The 16,974-nt window shown below is 60.8% G+C and overlaps 1 protein-coding gene across 3 annotated transcripts in view; it reads right to left on the reverse strand.

The window, feature by feature from the left end:
• Positions 1-16,974, reverse strand: part of BICRA (BRD4 interacting chromatin remodeling complex associated protein) — a 41,479-nt gene that overhangs the window by 12,224 nt on the left and 12,281 nt on the right. For 2 of the 3 annotated variants that reach the window (XM_075446201.1, XM_075446199.1), the window contains exons 2-5: positions 7,035-7,080; positions 6,365-6,407; positions 5,883-5,948; positions 2,598-4,565 (exon numbers count right to left, since the gene is read on the reverse strand). In XM_075446201.1, the coding sequence (XP_075302316.1) occupies positions 2,598-4,565; positions 5,883-5,948; positions 6,365-6,407; positions 7,035-7,080 (2,123 nt within the window). The remainder of the gene's footprint in view (positions 1-2,597; positions 4,566-5,882; positions 5,949-6,364; positions 6,408-7,034; positions 7,081-16,974) is intronic. The other variant, XM_075446200.1, reaches the window with a different exon arrangement.

Here is a 16,974-nt window from a genome sequence, read left to right on the forward strand (position 1 = left end):
TTTTGCTCGGGGGAGGCAGCCGGACGCGTCGCGTCCGACCACGGTAACGCTACCCGGCGGCGGCGCAGGTTTTGGGGACGCAGGAGGACCCCCCCCCAGCGCCGAGCAAGCGTTCGCGCCCGGCCTGGCACCTCGGCCGGCGCCAAACGGCAGAGAGAGGCCAAGGCCGGGACGCGGCGCGCGTGCCAAGCCCCCCGCATCGGCCTCTCCCGCCGGCACGGAGGGTCCTCGCTATTTCTGGGAAGGGTTTTCCGCGTCTCGCGGGGGCTGCGAGCTTCTTCAGCCCCCCCGGCGATGGCTGGAAGCGGAACTCGTTAGCGACGGGCAGACGCCTGGCTTTAATTACGCTGAAACGCCGGGAGGTGCCCGTCAACGTCAAGCTCCAAGACCTAGAAGGACGCATCTGCGCTGCCGGCTACGGCAAGAGAGGTTCCAATGGGAATGTGAAGGCTTCTCACTATTGAAATAATAATTATAGTAATAAAATAATGATGATAATAATAATAAAATAACAGAAAGCGCTCGGTCTCCTCCCATTCCTTTCTCTGGTGATCCAGGGACTTGGGTGGGTTACGGACCAGCACCCACCTTTCTGAGCTCACGACAAATAAAACCCACCACGGCGTCCGACCCGCCACCGAACCCCTCTCCAGCACAGACCAGTGGAGGCGTCCGCAGCCGGCCCGGCACCGCCGGACAACGAGACGCCGTCGCTTCCAGCGCTGCCCAACTGATCCCAACGGCCTGACTGGAGCTAACGAAGACAGAAAACCCAGCTTCGGTGGCTTCGGTGACCTGGGTGGACCCATCACCAGAGACCTGGGTGGACCCATCACCAGCGACCTGGGTGGACCCATCACCAGCGACCTGGATGGACCCGTCACCAGAGACCTGGGTGGACCCGTCACCAGCGACCTGGGTGGACCCATCACCAGCGACCTGGATGGACCCGTCACCAGTGACCTGGATGGACCCGTCACCAGCAACCTGGGTGGACCCGTCACCAGTGACCTGGATGGACCCATCACCAGAGACCTGGGTGGACCCATCACCAGCGACCTGGGTGGACCCATCACCAGCGACCTGGATGGACCCGTCACCAGAGACCTGGGTGGACCCGTCACCAGTGACCTGGATGGACCCGTCACCAGCAACCTGGGTGGACCCGTCACCAGTGACCTGGATGGACCCATCACCAGAGACCTGGGTGGACCCATCACCAGCGACCTGGGTGGACCCGTCACCAGAGACCTGGGTGGACCCATCACCAGCGACCTGGGTGGACCCGTCACCAGCGACCTGGGTGGACCCGTCACCAGAGACCTGGGTGGACCCGTCACCAGCGACCTGGGTGGACCCGTCACCAGAGACCTGGGTGGACCCGTCACCAGCGACCTGGGTGGATCCGTCACCAGAGACCTGGGTGGACCCGTCACCAGTGACCTGGGTGGACCCACCACCAGAGACCTGGATGGACCCACCACCAGCGACCTGGACGGACCCGTCACCAGCGACCTGGGTGGACCCACCACCAGCGACCTGGGTGGACCCATCACCAGCGACCTGGATGGACCCGTCACCAGAGACCTGGGTGGACCCATCACCAGCGACCTGGATGGACCCGTCACCAGAGACCTGGGTGGACCCATCACCAGCGACCTGGGTGGACCCGTCACCAGAGACCTGGGTGGACCCGTCACCAGCGACCTGGATGGACCCATCACCAGTGACCTGGGTGGACCCACCACCAGAGACCTGGATGGACCCACCACCAGCGACCTGGGTGGACCCGTCACCAGAGACCTGGATGGACCCGTCACCAGCGACCTGGATGGACCCGTCACCAGAGACCTGGGTGGACCCGTCACCAGCGACCTGGGTGGACCCGTCACCAGAGACCTGGATGGACCCATCACCAGAGACCTGGATGGACCCGTCACCAGAGACCTGGGTGGACCCATCACCAGAGACCTGGATGGACCCATCACCAGCGACCTGGGTGGACCCGTCACCAGCGACCTGGGTGGACCCGTCACCAGAGACCTGGATGGACCCATCACCAGAGACCTGGATGGACCCGTCACCAGAGACCTGGGTGGACCCATCACCAGAGACCTGGATGGACCCATCACCAGCGACCTGGGTGGACCCGTCACCAGAGACCTGGGTGGACCCATCACCAGCGACCTGGATGGACCCATCACCAGAGACCTGGGTGGACCCATCACCAGTGACCTGGGTGGACCCACCACCAGCTCCTCCTTCCAAAGGCAAGGCGGAGGCACTCGCCTACCATCAGATACTTCCAAGAACTTCGCCGTAAAGAAGTTTCACTAAAAAAGAACCGGTTCTTTTTTAACCAAAACCAGGATGCCTACGCTCAGCGCGGCCCTGAGCGCCGCTCGCCGCTCCCGGCAACTCCTACCGAGGGAGGGAACCGCCCCACGGCGGGACGACGACGCTTAAAGGATTAAGACCACGCAGGAGCGCTTGTAGCACGTCAAGCAGGGGCTCTCGGAGCCCGGCGTCGCTCTCCCAGCACCCAGCGGGCTGCCAAGACGGCGGCCACCCCCTCCCCGGCGAGGGGCTCGACTTGCCTGCTGCAGGAACATCTGCATGGAGTCCTGGTTGATGACGGCTCCGGCGGCTGCCTGCCCCAGGATGATCTTCTCCGGGCTGGAGGCCAAGCTGGGGCTGGGCTGGGAAGCGACGGGCTGCTGGGCGGGCGGCGGCGGCGGCACGTTGAGCTGGATGGGCGCGGGCGGCTGGGAGGCGGTTTGGACGGTGAGGATGGAGGACTGGTCGGCGGCGGGGAGCAGGCCGGCGGCCGAGGCCGGCTGCGGTTGGACCAGGCCGGGGCTCTGGCTGCTGGTGGCGGCGGAAGCTTGGATGCTCACGGTTTGACCGAGGCTCTCGGTGGCGTTGAGCATGGCCACCTGGTTGGGCAGCGTCACCCCTTGGATCACCGGTTGGCCCGGTTGGCCCAGCGAAGCGGCCACCGAGGGTTGGCTCTGCGTGGTCAAGCTGCCCGCCAGCGAAACGGGCATCTGGAAGAGAGCCGGCTGACCCACCTGGCCGGGCTGGAGCTGGATGGGGGCCGAGAGGATGTGAGCGGTGCCGTGGGCGTTCTGCGAGGTGAGCACCTGGCCCAGGTTCAGCTGGCTGGCGATGTTCTGGTTGGTGAGGATCTGCGCCGGCAAGGCTTGGTTGGTGATCAGCTGCCCGCCCGGCCCTTGGCTAGTTATGATGTGGGCTTGCCCGCCGGGGTGCGAGGTGGTCAGGATCTGGCCCCCCATGTTGGCCTGCAAGGCCGAGAGCTGCTGAGGGATCTGCACGGCCGAGGCGCCCGCCAGCTGCCCGGGGAGCAGGAACTGGTTCTGGCCCTGCAGCATGGCCTGAGGGACGTGCTGGGCCGGGATGACGATGCTGCTGCCCTGGTTCAGCAGGTGGACGCTCATGGGCTTGCTGAGGGCCTGCTGCTGCGGCGGCGGCTGCTTGAAGACGTTGGCCGGGAGCCCCTGGGGGAAGCCCGAGAGCACCACGTTCTGCCCGGGTTTGCCGGCCATGAAGGTCAGGTTCTGCTGGGCCTTCTGCTGCTGCAGGGCGGCTTCGTTCTGGATGGTCAACGTGGTGTTGTTGGAGCCGAAGGGCTTGGGGGTGATCTGGTAGAGCTTCTGCTGGAGGACGCCGGCGGGTTTGGGCTGGATGGGGGTGGGCGTCCTGTGAATGATGACGTTTTGGGCCTGCACCAAGGGGCTGCTGAGGTTGGAGGTGACGGTGAGCGGCTGGGAGCCTTGAGTGCCGGACACGCTCCCGAACATGGAGTTCCCGTTCAGCGTCGTGGTGGCCACCGTCGGTAGGTTCTTCTGGATGACGAGCCCGGCGCTCTGCGGCGAGACCCCCGTCGAGGCCAGGGTGACCTGCTGCTGCTCGGGCGCCGTCTGCGTGATGTAGCTGCCGACGGGCATGGTGGCCACTTGGGAGGGCTGGACCTGCTTGGCGATGATCTGCTGCGCCGGCTGGTTGATGGCCATCACTTGCTGCCCCACCACCTGGATGGGCCCGATCCCCAGCGCCCCGCTGGGGCTACCGTTGGGCAGGCCCTGGAGGTTGGAGATGGGCTGGATGGTGACATTGCCCAGGCCGACCTGCTGAAGGAAAGGCTGGACGCTGATGGCCTTGTTGACGACGTCCGCCCCGACCGACTGCTGCACCAGGGCTTGGTGGGTCAGGACGGTGGGTTGCTGCAGCCCGATGAGGTCGGCCCCGCCGGAGAAGATCTGCGGGGTGCCGTCGGAGGCCGTCTGCACCACCGGCTGCAGGGTGGGCAGCTGGAAGGAGCCCAGGTCCAGCTCGGCCTCCGCCTCCAGCGTCTGCTCCGTGATGTTGGCCTCTTGCAGGCTCTGCTGGAGGATGTCGCAGGGCTGGTCCGAGTTGGGCAGGTTGGCCCCGCTGCCGGACGGCGAGCCCAGGATGTCATCTTCGAGGAAGTCGAGGTCCACGCTGGTGGTGGGCTGGCTCTGCTCGGTGCTCAGATGGTTGCCGGAGGGCTCCTGGACGTGCAGCTGGGCGACGGCCGGTCAGAGGGGAGAAGGGAGAAGAAGGCATTGAGCTCGAGCACGGCGGGAGAGGGCTCCAAGCCAACGGCCCCGCAGCTTCCGCGGGCTGCCCCGGAGCGGAGCGGGGCCACGCTGCCCGGGAGAGCCCAAACGAACGCGCGGCATCGTTTGCGGGGCAGGCGAGGCGGACCTCGAGCCACCCACCTCCGAGCGAGGGAGGGGGCCGAGGGCAGGGCCAGGCAACGGCGGCCCCGGGATGGTTCACGCTTTAAGCTTTCATCCATGAAACCATTTCGATAGGAGCTCAGAATCCGGCCCTCGCCCTTCTCGCTCTTTAAAAAACCACGCTGCCGTCGGGACGGGAAGCGGAAATTTCGCGTTCTGGAAAGGAGCCTGAAAACTCCAGGCCAACCCGGCCCTTCTCTCGCGAGAGAGCTCGGCGCCGGCGGGAACGGCGAGGGGAAGGGGAAAGCAGCCCAGGCTCGGGCCCCGCCGGCTCCGCGCCGCCAAGGTTTGCGAGACGTAGGCCTAACTAGGAAACGGGGAGAAAAATCAAATTAAAAAAAGGAAAAAAATCCAAAAGGGAAGCAAACCTCGACTGCTAGGGAAACCCTCTCGGTTCTAAAGCGTCGGCAGCTCTACCTAAAGGCTTGGTGATAAAAAAATAAAGCGCAACGGAAGGGGAAAAAAAAACCCAAAACAAAACACAAACACACAAAAAAAATGAAGACTTACTACAATGTAACTGGAAATATAGAAAAAAAAGAGAGAAAAAATTAAAAAATAGACCTTCATGCTTGAATGGTATCCATGCAGTAACCCATGCTCTCGGGGGGAAAAGGAAAAATAAAATTAAAAAAAAAAAGGATTTTCAGAATCTGCTTGCGCACATGGCACCCTCGCAGCCGCCTGCGCTCCGCGCTCGGGGGGGAACGCGGAGGAAGGGGATTTATTTTCCTTGCCAGCTTTCCCCCCCCCCAGACGATCCCTGCCGCCTCTGCGGGGCGAGAGCGTGGCTAAGCCTTGCTCCTCCTCCTCCTCCTCCTCCCCAGTTTCGTACCCTCCGAGCTTTTCCCAGGCTGGAAGCAGGCTCTGCATCCCAACCGGTCTCCCCCCGCCCCGTGTGCGGGGAAAGTGGCGGAGCTATTTCTCTACGAATTTTGGGGGATAATCCTCAAATCCTGCCTCTTTCGCTAGAGAAACAAACCTGAAAAAAAACCAAACCTGCGAAACCAAAAAAAAAAGGAGGGGGAATAAAAAAGAAAACCAAGGAAAGGTTTCTAAGCTGATGCTCCCCGAGGATAAATTAAAAAAAATACATACCCCAGCACCTTCAAAAAAGGCACTGGCTGCATCTCCTGTGTTGTCCAGGAGATCATCACTGTCAATCTGTAATTAAAAAGATTCCGTTTACTTTCTTTAGATATCGTATGGAAAAAAAGAAAAAAGAATGGGGAAAAAAAAATAAAAAATGGGAGGGTGGCTGCTGATGGGTAGCGCTGAGCTCCGGCGCGGCAGCGGCCCTCCCCGTCCCCGTCTCCTGCCGGCAGGCACCCCAAATCGGCTCAAAGTGCCCCAAAAACCCCGGCCGGCTGCTCCGCGCGGGCAGCGGCGGGAGCTGCCGCTGCGAGAGCCGCCCGGGCTCCGAAAAAAACCCTAAAACCTAAAAAAAACCCAAGAATCCTGAGCTTGGGGTTTTCTTTCTTTCGGGGAAAAAAAGCCTCATCGCTTCTTTGAAAAATAAAAAACCAAAGGAAGTTTGGGCTGGAGTTTTTGGCGAGCAGAAGCAAGCCGTCGTCGCTCACCTTCTCGGATCCATGCAAGAAATCGTTCAAGGCCTGGGGATCGCTGCAAAACAACGGATGAAAGCGGTCAGCGGGGCTCGTTAACTCCGGACGCCCTCCCGCGCGATCGTTAACGACCTGCGCCCGTCCAGCTCGCGTACGGGGGTGCCCAGGGGTGGGTTTTCTTCTCCCGGGTCGCTGACGCCGCCTCGCATTCCGCAAAGCCCCAAATCCCCGAAGTTTCACGATAAAACCCCCCGGGGAGAATCAGCCGGCGTTGGCTGCTGACAGGGGGTTCATCAAAACCCAAATCGTTTGGGCGAGCCGCTAACGAGCACCCCCAGCCCGGTGTCGCTGACAGCCAGCAAGGGCCGGGGCGCGAAAAATAAAAAGTCGCAGTTTTGGGGCAAACTAGGTGAGAAATGGGATTTATTTGTCTCATTTCTCTACAGCTCCTGCCCAAGCTTCAGGGGAGGGCACGAACTCGCAAACCCGGAGAGGATTTCTCGGTCTGCAGAGCTCGCAGACCCTTCGGAGCTCGCCTCGGACGCGGTTCGGCTCCGGGAGAGCCAGCGCGGCGCTGGAGAAGCCCCGGTGACCGACACGGCTGCACCCAGGGACCGAGGGTGGCAGAACCCCCCCCGTCCCAGGCCTCCGCCCGCCCCGCGGCGCCCGGCGCGGTGTCACTTACCAAATTACATCTAGCAGGCACCGGCCGTCTTCATCATCCATGTCAACTGCGAAGAGCGGAGAGAGACCGCGTTAGCGTCGGGGGAGCCGCGGGGCTGGGAGCTGCTCGCTCCATCCCAAACACCGCGCTCTGCTTTTCCTCCCCACCCCCCAGCGATGATGATGATGATGTTCTGGAGATGGTGGGGGACACGGGACCAGACCAGCGGCACCGCAACAGGAGGGCCCACCAGTGCAAGGAGCTGGGGACAGCCGGGTACGAGCTGGCCCAGACGGAGTGAGTGAAGCACCGAGCTGCGGGACAGCCATTTTCACAGCATCCCGGCATGGTGGGGTTGGCAGGGACCTCTGGGGTCCCCCAGCCCAGCCCCCTGCCCAAGCAGGGTCACCCAGAGCAGGGGGCACAGCACCGCGGCCAGGGGGGCTGGAATATCTCCAGAGAAGGAGACTCCACAGCCTCCCTGGGCAGCCTGGGCCAGGGCTCCGGCACCCTCAGAGGGAAGAAGTTCTTCCTCGGGTTCAGCTGGAGCTTCCTCTGCCCCAGTTTGTGCCCGTTGCCCCTTGTCCTGTCACTGGGCACCACTGGGAAGAGTCTGGGCCCGTCCCCCTGACCCCCACCCTGCAGATACTGATCGGCATTTCTAAGGTCCCCTCTCAGCCTTCTCTTCTCCAGGCTGAACAAGCCCAGCTCCCTCAGCCTCTCCTCGGAGCAGAGATGCTCCAGGCCCCTCCTCATCCTCGTAGCCCTGCGCTGGGCTCTCTCCAGTAGCTCCTCATCTTTCTTGAACTGGGGAGCCCAGCACTGGACTCTCTCCAGTAGCTCCTCATCGTTCTTGAACTGGGGAGCCCAGAACTGGACTCTCTCCAGTAGCTCCTTATCTTTCTTGAACTGGGGAGCCCAGCACTGGACACAGCACTGCAGATGGGGCCTCCCCAGGGCAGAGCAGAGGGGGAGGAGAACCTCCCTCGCCCTGCTGCCCACACTCCTCCTCATGCACCCCAGGATCCCATTGCCCTTCTTGGCACCCAGGGCACGCTGCTGGCTCATGGTCACCCTGTCGTCCCCCAGCACTCCCAGTCCCTCTCCGCAGAGCTGCTCCCAGCAGGTCCCCCCCAGCCTGTCCTGGTGCCTGGGGTTGTTCCTCCCCAGGGGCAGGACCCTGCCCTTGCCCTGGTTGAACCTCATCAGGTTCCCCTGCGCCCAACTCTGCAGCCTGGCCAGGGCTCGCTGGATCCAGCGCAGCGTTACTGGTGGATCCACCACTCCTCCCAGTTCTGGGCCAGCAGCAGACTTGCTTTGCCTTCCAGCATCACACAACCGGGGTCACGCTTCACTCAGGAACCCAAACCGGCAGGTTTTCGGTGAATTTTCACCCCGCCGAGAGGGACCGGTGACCGATATTCCACCGATAACCGGGGATCTGGTGCCGGGCCACCTCCTCGCAAAGCCCTCCTTACGCCACGGGCTGGGAAAGAGGGGAGTCTGGGGGGGGGTTTCTGGTGTTTCCCCTCTTTTCCTCAGGCCTGCAGTCCGGGCAGGGTTTGGAAACGCAGGGCTGTGCAGCTCCCTGACGAGACTCCGCGAATAAAAATCGAGGAGAAGGAGAGTGAAAAAAAACCCAACAAACTAGCCAGCTAGTTTTAATAAATAAAAACTCAGAAGACTGTAAAGAAACAAAAAAACAAGGGGGGAAACTCACTGCAGGGTCCAGACCCCTCTCCCGGGCTGAAGTTCACGGCTGGAACAACCCGGCTCCAGCGGCGGCCCACGGGCCGCTAATTATTTTCAGGAGCTGCAAACGAATCGGCTAAACACGGCAGGGGAGTCCAGCTGATCGCTCCGGAGCGGGCCGTGACCCGCCGAGCGCACGCCGCTCCGCGTCCGGGACACGACGAGACCCCGCGGTTTGATTTCTCCAGCGTTTCGGGGCGTCAGCGCCGGGCTCGCGATGCAGCTCCGAAGGGCGAGAAAGCCCGGCTCAGCACCACGAAACCAGCCAAAAAACGACAAAATTCCTCAAGTTTCTCACCCATCCTTCGCTTTCCGCTCCCCTAACGGAGCCCGGGGGGATTTGGGAATTAAAAGCTGCCTGGATTTCCGCCCCGTCGTCAGGCCGGGAACATTCCGAGTTCTGTTTCCGCGGTGCTGAGGTGCGTCGGGTCCGTTGTCGCTAATTAACGGACGGCGAGACCCGGAGCCTGAATCTTCAAAATAATTAATTTTCAAAAGCTGTATTTCAAAGCAGAAGAAAACCGCAGCGGTCTGAATTCTCACCATAAATATATTTGTATCATAATTCCTTCAATATACGCTGGGAAGCGTTCCTCTGCCAGCAGCTTCCCGGCAGGGGGGACGGCGTCCGCTGCCCGCCCGCGCGCCTGGCAGGTACCATTTTTCACTAATTCCAAAAAACACACTTCTGTATCTCAAAGGAGTTTTCAGGCCACGCAAGGACTTGAAGCTCTTTCGAGGCGGGAAGCGGAGCCAAAGCGTCTTCAGGGGTGCGACACGAGACGAGGTCGTCTCCCCCTTTTGGAGCCGGGAGCAGAGATCGCCCCGGCGCCGCCAGAAAACGCTTTTATTCTAAAAACCTCACCTTTTTTTGATTATTTTTCCCCCCCTCTTCTTTTCTCTCCATCATTTTCACCTTCTTCCACATAAACAAATGATTCGCTTTCCCTGGCAGCGACCGGCCCGCGCGCCCCGCGGCTGCAGACGGCTTTAAATCTTCGAGGTGCTTCCGAGCTCGGATCCTCGCGGCGTCGCGCGAGGACGGCTGCGCGGGGAGCTCTGGGAACCCAAAACGCTTCCGAGAAGCCAAGCGAAGCGCTTCTCCTCGCTGCTTCCCGTCCAAGCCGCGCTCGTGACGCTGCTGTCGAGGCGGGAAGGCGGCTGCTACGCCGCGGAGCGCCGTCCCCGGCGGATTTATTTAGAGGGTTTGGTGGCGGGACGAGGAGACAACGCGATTCAGCAAACGAGTTGCGAGGTTCCGAGCTGCGAAGCCCTGGATCCATTCCCACCACCCACCTTGCCCGGCTCTTCAGGTGCTTTCAGCCCCTCTTGGGCACAAACTGAGGCAGAGGAAGCTCCAGCTGAACGTGAGGAAGAACTTCTTCCCTCTGAGGGTGGCGGAGCACTGGAACAGGCTGCCCAGGGAGGCTGTGGAGTCTCCTTCTCTGGAGATATTCAAGCCCCACCTGGACGTGGTGCTGTGCCCCCTGCTCTGGGTGACCCTGCTGGGCAGGGGGTTGGGCTGGGTGACCCCCAGAGGTCCCTTCCAACCCCAACCATGCTGGGATTCTGGGATTCTGGGATTCTGTGATTCTGGGATTCTCCTCCTCCATAAAGCCAAAATTCCCAGCGCGGCGCTTCGGGGAGCGCACCGGGATCGGCGGGCGAGCCGCCCTTCGCCAAACCGTCCCCGACGGGCGCAGCTCCGTCACGCCGCCGCGCCGCAGCCGCCCGTACACAACGCCGCCGCGCCGCGGAATTAGCCTGAAAATCGCCATCGACGTCGCAACGATCTCCGAGCCGAGCTGGCAGGGCGTCTCGAGCAAACCCTGCCACCGTTCTCTCCCCCCCTTGATGTTATTTTAAGCATCCGATCCCGTCTCGACGCCGGTATCAAACGTTGCTGGCGTCGGCGCTGGAAGGTTTCGGCGTCACGCACGCGTACGCCGTTACAGCTGTGCTTACTCACACTTTGTGAGTCGCTTAAAAAAAAAAATAAAGGGAGCTGGGAAAACACATCGACGAGCCCCCTTGGCAACGCGTTTTCCCTCCCAAGAGCCGAGTAAAATCCAGGGAAAGCCGTGCCCTCAGCGTCCACGCCCCGCGCTCCTCCTCATCTTCGAGACGAAGAGTCACGTCGGCCCAGGAATCGGCCGAAGACGGAGAAGGGGGGGGAAGCGGCCGGGAATCGCTGCTCTGCGCGGCACGGCGCCCGCCAAAACGCGAACGCGGCAGCTTCCTACGGCACAAAGACGTTTCCCGGCCCCGTTTCGCCTCCGGGCGGGGTGGCTTTTTCTTTTTTTTCCCCCCTTCCCCATTTTTGTTTACCAGAGAAGGCATTTTTGGCAAAAGCTGCGTTTGGGCAACAGCCGGGCTCCGCGTGCCGAAGCGACGGCGACACCAGACGCCTGCGGAAAAGGGACCAGGATTCAGCTCCCAGATTATCCTGGTGGGGAAAAGCAACCCCTCACGTGAAATCCAGGCACGGGGGAGCAGGATTTAGCTCCCAGATTATCCCAGTGAGGAAAAGCAACCCCTCACGTGAAATCCAGGCACGGGGGAGCAGGATTTAGCTCCCAGATTATCCCGGTGAGGAAAAGCGACCCCTCATGTGAAATCCAGGCACAGGGGAGCAGGACCTGCGGAAAAGGGACCAGGATTCAGCTCCCAGATTATCCCAGTGAGGAAAAGCAACCCCTCATGTGAAATCCAGGCACGGGGGAGCAGGACCTGCGGAAAAGGGACCAGGGTTCAGCTCCCAGATTATCCCAGTGAGGAAAAGCAACCCCTCGTGTGAAATCCAGGCACGGGGGAGCAGGACCTGGGGAAAAGGGAGCAGGATTTAGCTCCCAGATTATCCCAGTGAGGAAAAGCAACCCCTCACGTGAAATCCAGGCATGGGGGAGCAGGTCCTGGGGAAAAGGGACCAGGATTTAGCTCCCAGATTATCCCAGTGAGGAAAAGCAACCCCTCCTGTGAAATCCAGGCATGGGGGAGCAGGATTTAGCTCCCAGATTATCCCAGTGAGGAAAAGCAACCCCTCATGTGAAATCCAGGCACAGGGGACCAGGATTTAGCTCCCAGATTATCCCAGTGAGGAAAAGCAACCCCTCCTGTGAAATCCAGGCACGGGGGAGCAGGTCCTGCGGAAAAGGGACCAGGATTTAGGTCCCAGATTATCCCAGTGAGGAAAAGCAACCCCTCATGTGAAATCCAGGCATGGGGGAGCAGGACCTGCGGAAAAGGGACCAGGATTTAGGTCCCAGATTATCCCAGTGAGGAAAAGCAACCCCTCATGTGAAATCCAGGCACAGGGGAGCAGGATTTAGCTCCCAGATTATCCCAGTGAGGAAAAGCAACCCCTCACGTGAAATCCAGGCACAGGGGAGCAGGACCTGCGGAAAAGGGACCAGGATTCAGCTCCCAGATTATCCCAGTGAGGAAAAGCAACCCCTCACGTGAAATCCAGGCATGGGGGAGCAGGTCCTGGGGAAAAGGGACCAGGATTTAGCTCCCAGATTATCCCAGTGAGGAAAAGCAACCCCTCATGTGAAATCCAGGCACAGGGGACCAGGATTTAGCTCCCAGATTATCCCAGTGAGGAAAAGCAACCCCTCCTGTGAAATCCAGGCATGGGGGAGCAGGATTTAGCTCCCAGATTATCCCAGTGAGGAAAAGCAACCCCTCATGTGAAATCCAGGCACAGGGGACCAGGATTTAGCTCCCAGATTATCCCAGTGAGGAAAAGCAACCCCTCATGTGAAATCCAGGCACGGGGGAGCAGGACCTGGGGAAAAGGGACCAGGGTTCAGCTCCCAGATTATCCCAGTGAGGAAAAGCAACTCCTCATGTGAAATCCAGGCACGGGGGAGCAGGTCCTGCGGAAAAGGGACCAGGATTTAGCATTTCCAGCTCGCCGTCTGCCAACAGGAAAGAGCAGACCCCTCGCCGTCTCCGAAGCGCGATTTCCTCCTCGCACGTGCCCAAACTTCGGCGTCCGGCGGCGAGAACCGCCCGGCTTCGGGGTCACTTTCCTCGGCGCGGAGGGGACCGCGGAGCCAGGTTTCATTTTCGGTCTGAGCAGCCCTGTCCTGACCGTAGCCGCGAGTCTCCGAAGGGCGAGCCGGGCAGCGCGTTCCCGCACGGCGAGGCGGACTCGGCGGAGGTGCGGCGCCGAAGGATCGCCGGCACGGTTTCACCGACGGTGCCCCGCGCCCGAGGGAGGCGACAGGGCAAAAAAATCGAACGCGATAACGGAAATACAGCCCCTTTGGAACCCCATCTGCAGCCTTAATTGTTAATTATTCTTTGGTTTATCATATTTAAGACGCCACAATCGCTACTCCTCTGTGATTTAACTTCCCTTCGTAATTAAGAGATAATGAGGAGAACGTATTCTGTGTCACAGCGGGAAGCTTCGCGGCAGCTCTCCGGCGAACTGAGCTCGCCCCGGACCACCCAAAGCCGGGGAGCTGAGGGAGGCTGCCGGCCGCCGGCCTCCACCCCGCCCCAGCGCGGGCAAACCGCCAGCGCCGGCACCAGAACGGAGCTGCCGTCGGCCGCAAAACACCGACGGGAAACCCGGGGGGAAAAGGGGCTTCCGAGCCCGGGAGCGACTCGGTTCACGGTAGCGGGGTGAAGCGAGGTCTCGCCCCGCTGCCGAGCGGCGGCAGCTCTCAGCAGCAGGTGCAGGCAGCAGCCAACCCTGCCGGCCTGCAAACCCTGACGGAGCCAAGGAGGAAACGCAAGCGCTCAGCTCGCAGCGTCGTTAGGAGACCACCCTGCAAACGGCTGGAATTAAAGCCGCCGGCCGGCCACCCCAGCGGCGCCCAGACGGGATCGCTCCCCGCTCTGAGCCCCGCGTCGTTTCGCCCGCGCCACTCCAGAGCTGCGGAATAAAACAGAAAATGGGAAAAAAATAACGGGAAACCCGTTTTCCTCCTCGCTTTCCGAGCCAAAAAATCCACACCAGGCTATCGACCAGCAAGGCTTTTCCCTTCCTCTTCCTCCGCAGCCTCGAAAACCCCTCGGCGCAACGCGGTCCAGGCCCAGCCCGTGGGCTCGCCCGAGGCGGCAGCGCGTCCTCCGGAGGTTCGAAACCGCGCGGCGTTCGAACGGGCGCGGCGCCCGACGCGAAAACGCTTCCACGGCTGCAGAATTCCGCTTTCCCCGCGCCTCGCCTCCGCTTCCAGACAAGAAATCCTCCGCGTTCACCAACACCGGCAACGCCGCGGCGACGGGTGCTGAAAACCCCAGCTCCGCGTGACGCCGCGGCTCCCTCCGCCGCCGCCGCCTCCCCAACGCCAGCTGCGTCGGTGTTTTTTCTGGGTTTCACAAAGACGGAGCCGATCTCCGCGCAGAACGCGTCGAGGTTGGTCGTAGCCAGGATGCCCGAGCTAACCGGCCGCTTTTGGTGAAATTAATATTTATTATGCCGAGCGCGGCGGCTGGGAGGGGAGATTTCCCCGGCCAAGCGCGCCGCTGCTCGCGTCCTGCCCGCGCCCGTTCCGCAGAAGTCGTATTTTGAAGTTCATTTTTCTCTGGAGGGGAAAAAAAAAAAGCCTTGAGAATGCTCACAAGATACAAAAGGTCATAATTTAAAGGCAGACGAGGCAAACTCCGGCAACGCTTCTGAGGAATTCGGTCTCCAGGAGCTCCGCCGCAGCTCCGCGTCCCACGAGCCGGAGGGTTTCTCCTCCAGCCTGCTGGAACGAGCCACGGGTTCGGGCCTCTCCCCAAGCTCGCTCCCCTCCCCGCAGGCCAATCTCACTCGGCTGACGGGGAACGAGGACCAGGGATACACAGAGACCCAAAAATAAGCGAGGAAGCACCCAAAAAACCCCACGACAGGCTCCAACTCTCCGTCACCTCCAGCGCCGTGCGCTCCTCCGCGTCAGGGGAGGAGCGGGCGTTATTAAACCAAGCGCGCGAGGCTCCAGCGTTCCCGTCTCGTTTACGCAGCCGCTAACGAAGCGGGGCGACGGGGAAGAGCGGTGTCTTGGCATCGCTACCCGGGGACGGGCAGCCCACGCTCGCCGCGGGGAGTCTTCCTCACACCGAGCACAGGCGCTTCCCCTCCAGGCAGAATCCCCTTCGTTCTCGCCGCGTTCCGCGCGCTGAGCGCAGAGTGGGATCACGTTACGCCCAGCACCCAAAGGCGACATCCTCAGCACCAATTAAATATTTTCTTTTCTGTTTTTAGGCTTGATTCAAGCTTGCTTTTCTTCCTTCAGTTTCCTCAGGCTTCCTCTTAGCGAGGGCCGTCGGTAAAAACGCGCGCGGAGCCGCTGAAACCCGGGGTCCGCTGCGAACGCCAGCGACGCTTTGGAACGCGAAGATTTTCCGAGCGAGGAAAATCAAACTGAGAAGGGACGAGGGAGCAGAGGACATCCACGACCACCGCGAGTTTCCACGAGACAAAGGCAGCGAGGGAAACACCAAACCTTTCCTTCGGGCGCTCTTCCACGCCATCAATAGCTGAATCATCAAAATTTATCCCCAAGCGCCCGGGAGAACAGCGACGGGGGGAAGAACTCGCTCAAACCGAGAGAGCCCGCTGGAGTTTCCCAGAATTTGTTGTTTGGCGAGGCTCTGGTTGTCTCCAGTTGGTGACCCTTGGAAAACCTCTCCCATCATCACCATGGACTTCACCAGCTCCTCCCGCCCAAGGGGTGAGATCCTCAGGACCTCACCGAGCTGGGGATAGCGTCGTTCGCGTCGGGATAAACTCCAGAGCCGGAGCTAAACCGTGAAACCGGGACTGAAGCGGCACCACGCAGCTGGCGAGAGGTTCTAGGACGGGCCCGGTTACCGGCGCGGGGGCCTCTCCTGATGGAAATCCTTATTTCTCTTTACACCACCATTAACTGAACTCTTGGACTTTTTCCAGGCTTGAGGATACGCAGTTTCAGGAACGGGGGAGAAAAAAAAAACCCTAAAATACCTATTTTTTGACGGCTCAAGGCGCGCTCGTAAATCGTATTGGAAAAAAATCGGAATTAGGAGCGCGCACGCGCGAGGCGACGGCCGCTGTTTCGCCGGCGTCGTCCTCGCTCCCCAGCATCCCGGCGGATCCCTCCGCCACCGAAAGGAAGGCGCGCCGGGCGGGCGAGCGGGGCAAACCTGGCCACGACAGAAGCATCTTCCGGGGGGGGGAAAAAAAAGCTGGATGTTATCATTTCCCCGCAGGGAGGGATTTGCGGAGTCGGCAGGAACCCTGCCGGGAGAGGGAGGAAATCTCCATTTCAAGGCGGGCTCTGCCCGAGGAGCTGCCAAACGCCCCGTCCTCTCCCAGCTGCTCCCCTCGCCGCGGCCGACGGGATTTAGGGTTATTTTCCTCCAGAAATCCAGCCGGCGCTCGTGTTTCCAAGCAAACCAACCCCCCTCCCCAAACAGAACCTGCATCACGCGTGTTTTATTTTCCCCGCTGCTAATCAGCATTCAAAATATAAACAGTTACGGGGATTTTTTTTTTTCCCCTAGCAGAATGAAAAGGAAACGGCCCAGATTCTGCGCACACCAGCGCCAAACGGCTATTTTTAACGGAGAAACTTCAGCTCCGCGTTCCCGCATTTCGCCGCTCTCCGAACAATTTCTTAACCCAAGGCCATTTCTTTTCCGCCGACGGGCACACGCCCTCCACCAACTCGATCCAGCCAATTCCACAAATCCTTCTGCAGAGAGGGACTGGGAGTGCTGGGGGACGACAGGGTGACCAGGAGCCAGCAGCGTGCCCTGGGTGCCCAGAAGGGCAACGGGATCCTGGGGTGCATGAGGAGGAGTGTGGGCAGCAGGGCGAGGGAGGTTCTCCTGCCCCTCTGCTCTGCCCTTTTGAGGCCCCATCTGGAGTCCTGGGTCCAGTTCTGGGCTCCCCAGTTCAAGAATGACGAGGAACTACTGGGGAGAGCCCAGTGCTGGGCTCCCCAGTTCAAGAAAGACGAGGAGCTACTGGAGAGAGTCCAGTTTGGGGCTCCCCAGTTCAAGAAAGATGAGGAGCTACTAGAGAGAGCCCAGTGCTGGGCTCCCCAGTTCAAGAACGATGAGGAGCTACTGGAGAGAGCCCAGCACAGGGCTACGAGGATGAGGAGGGGACTGGAGCATCTCTGCTCCGAGGAGAGGCTGAGGGAGCTGGGCTTGTTCAGCCTGGAGAAGAGAAGGCTGAGAGGGGACCTTAGAAATGCCCATAAATATCTGCAGGGTGGGGGTCAGG

The sequence above is a fragment of the Opisthocomus hoazin genome, chromosome 39 (genome assembly GCF_030867145.1).
Source record: "Opisthocomus hoazin isolate bOpiHoa1 chromosome 39, bOpiHoa1.hap1, whole genome shotgun sequence".
NCBI lineage: Eukaryota > Metazoa > Chordata > Aves > Opisthocomiformes > Opisthocomidae > Opisthocomus > Opisthocomus hoazin.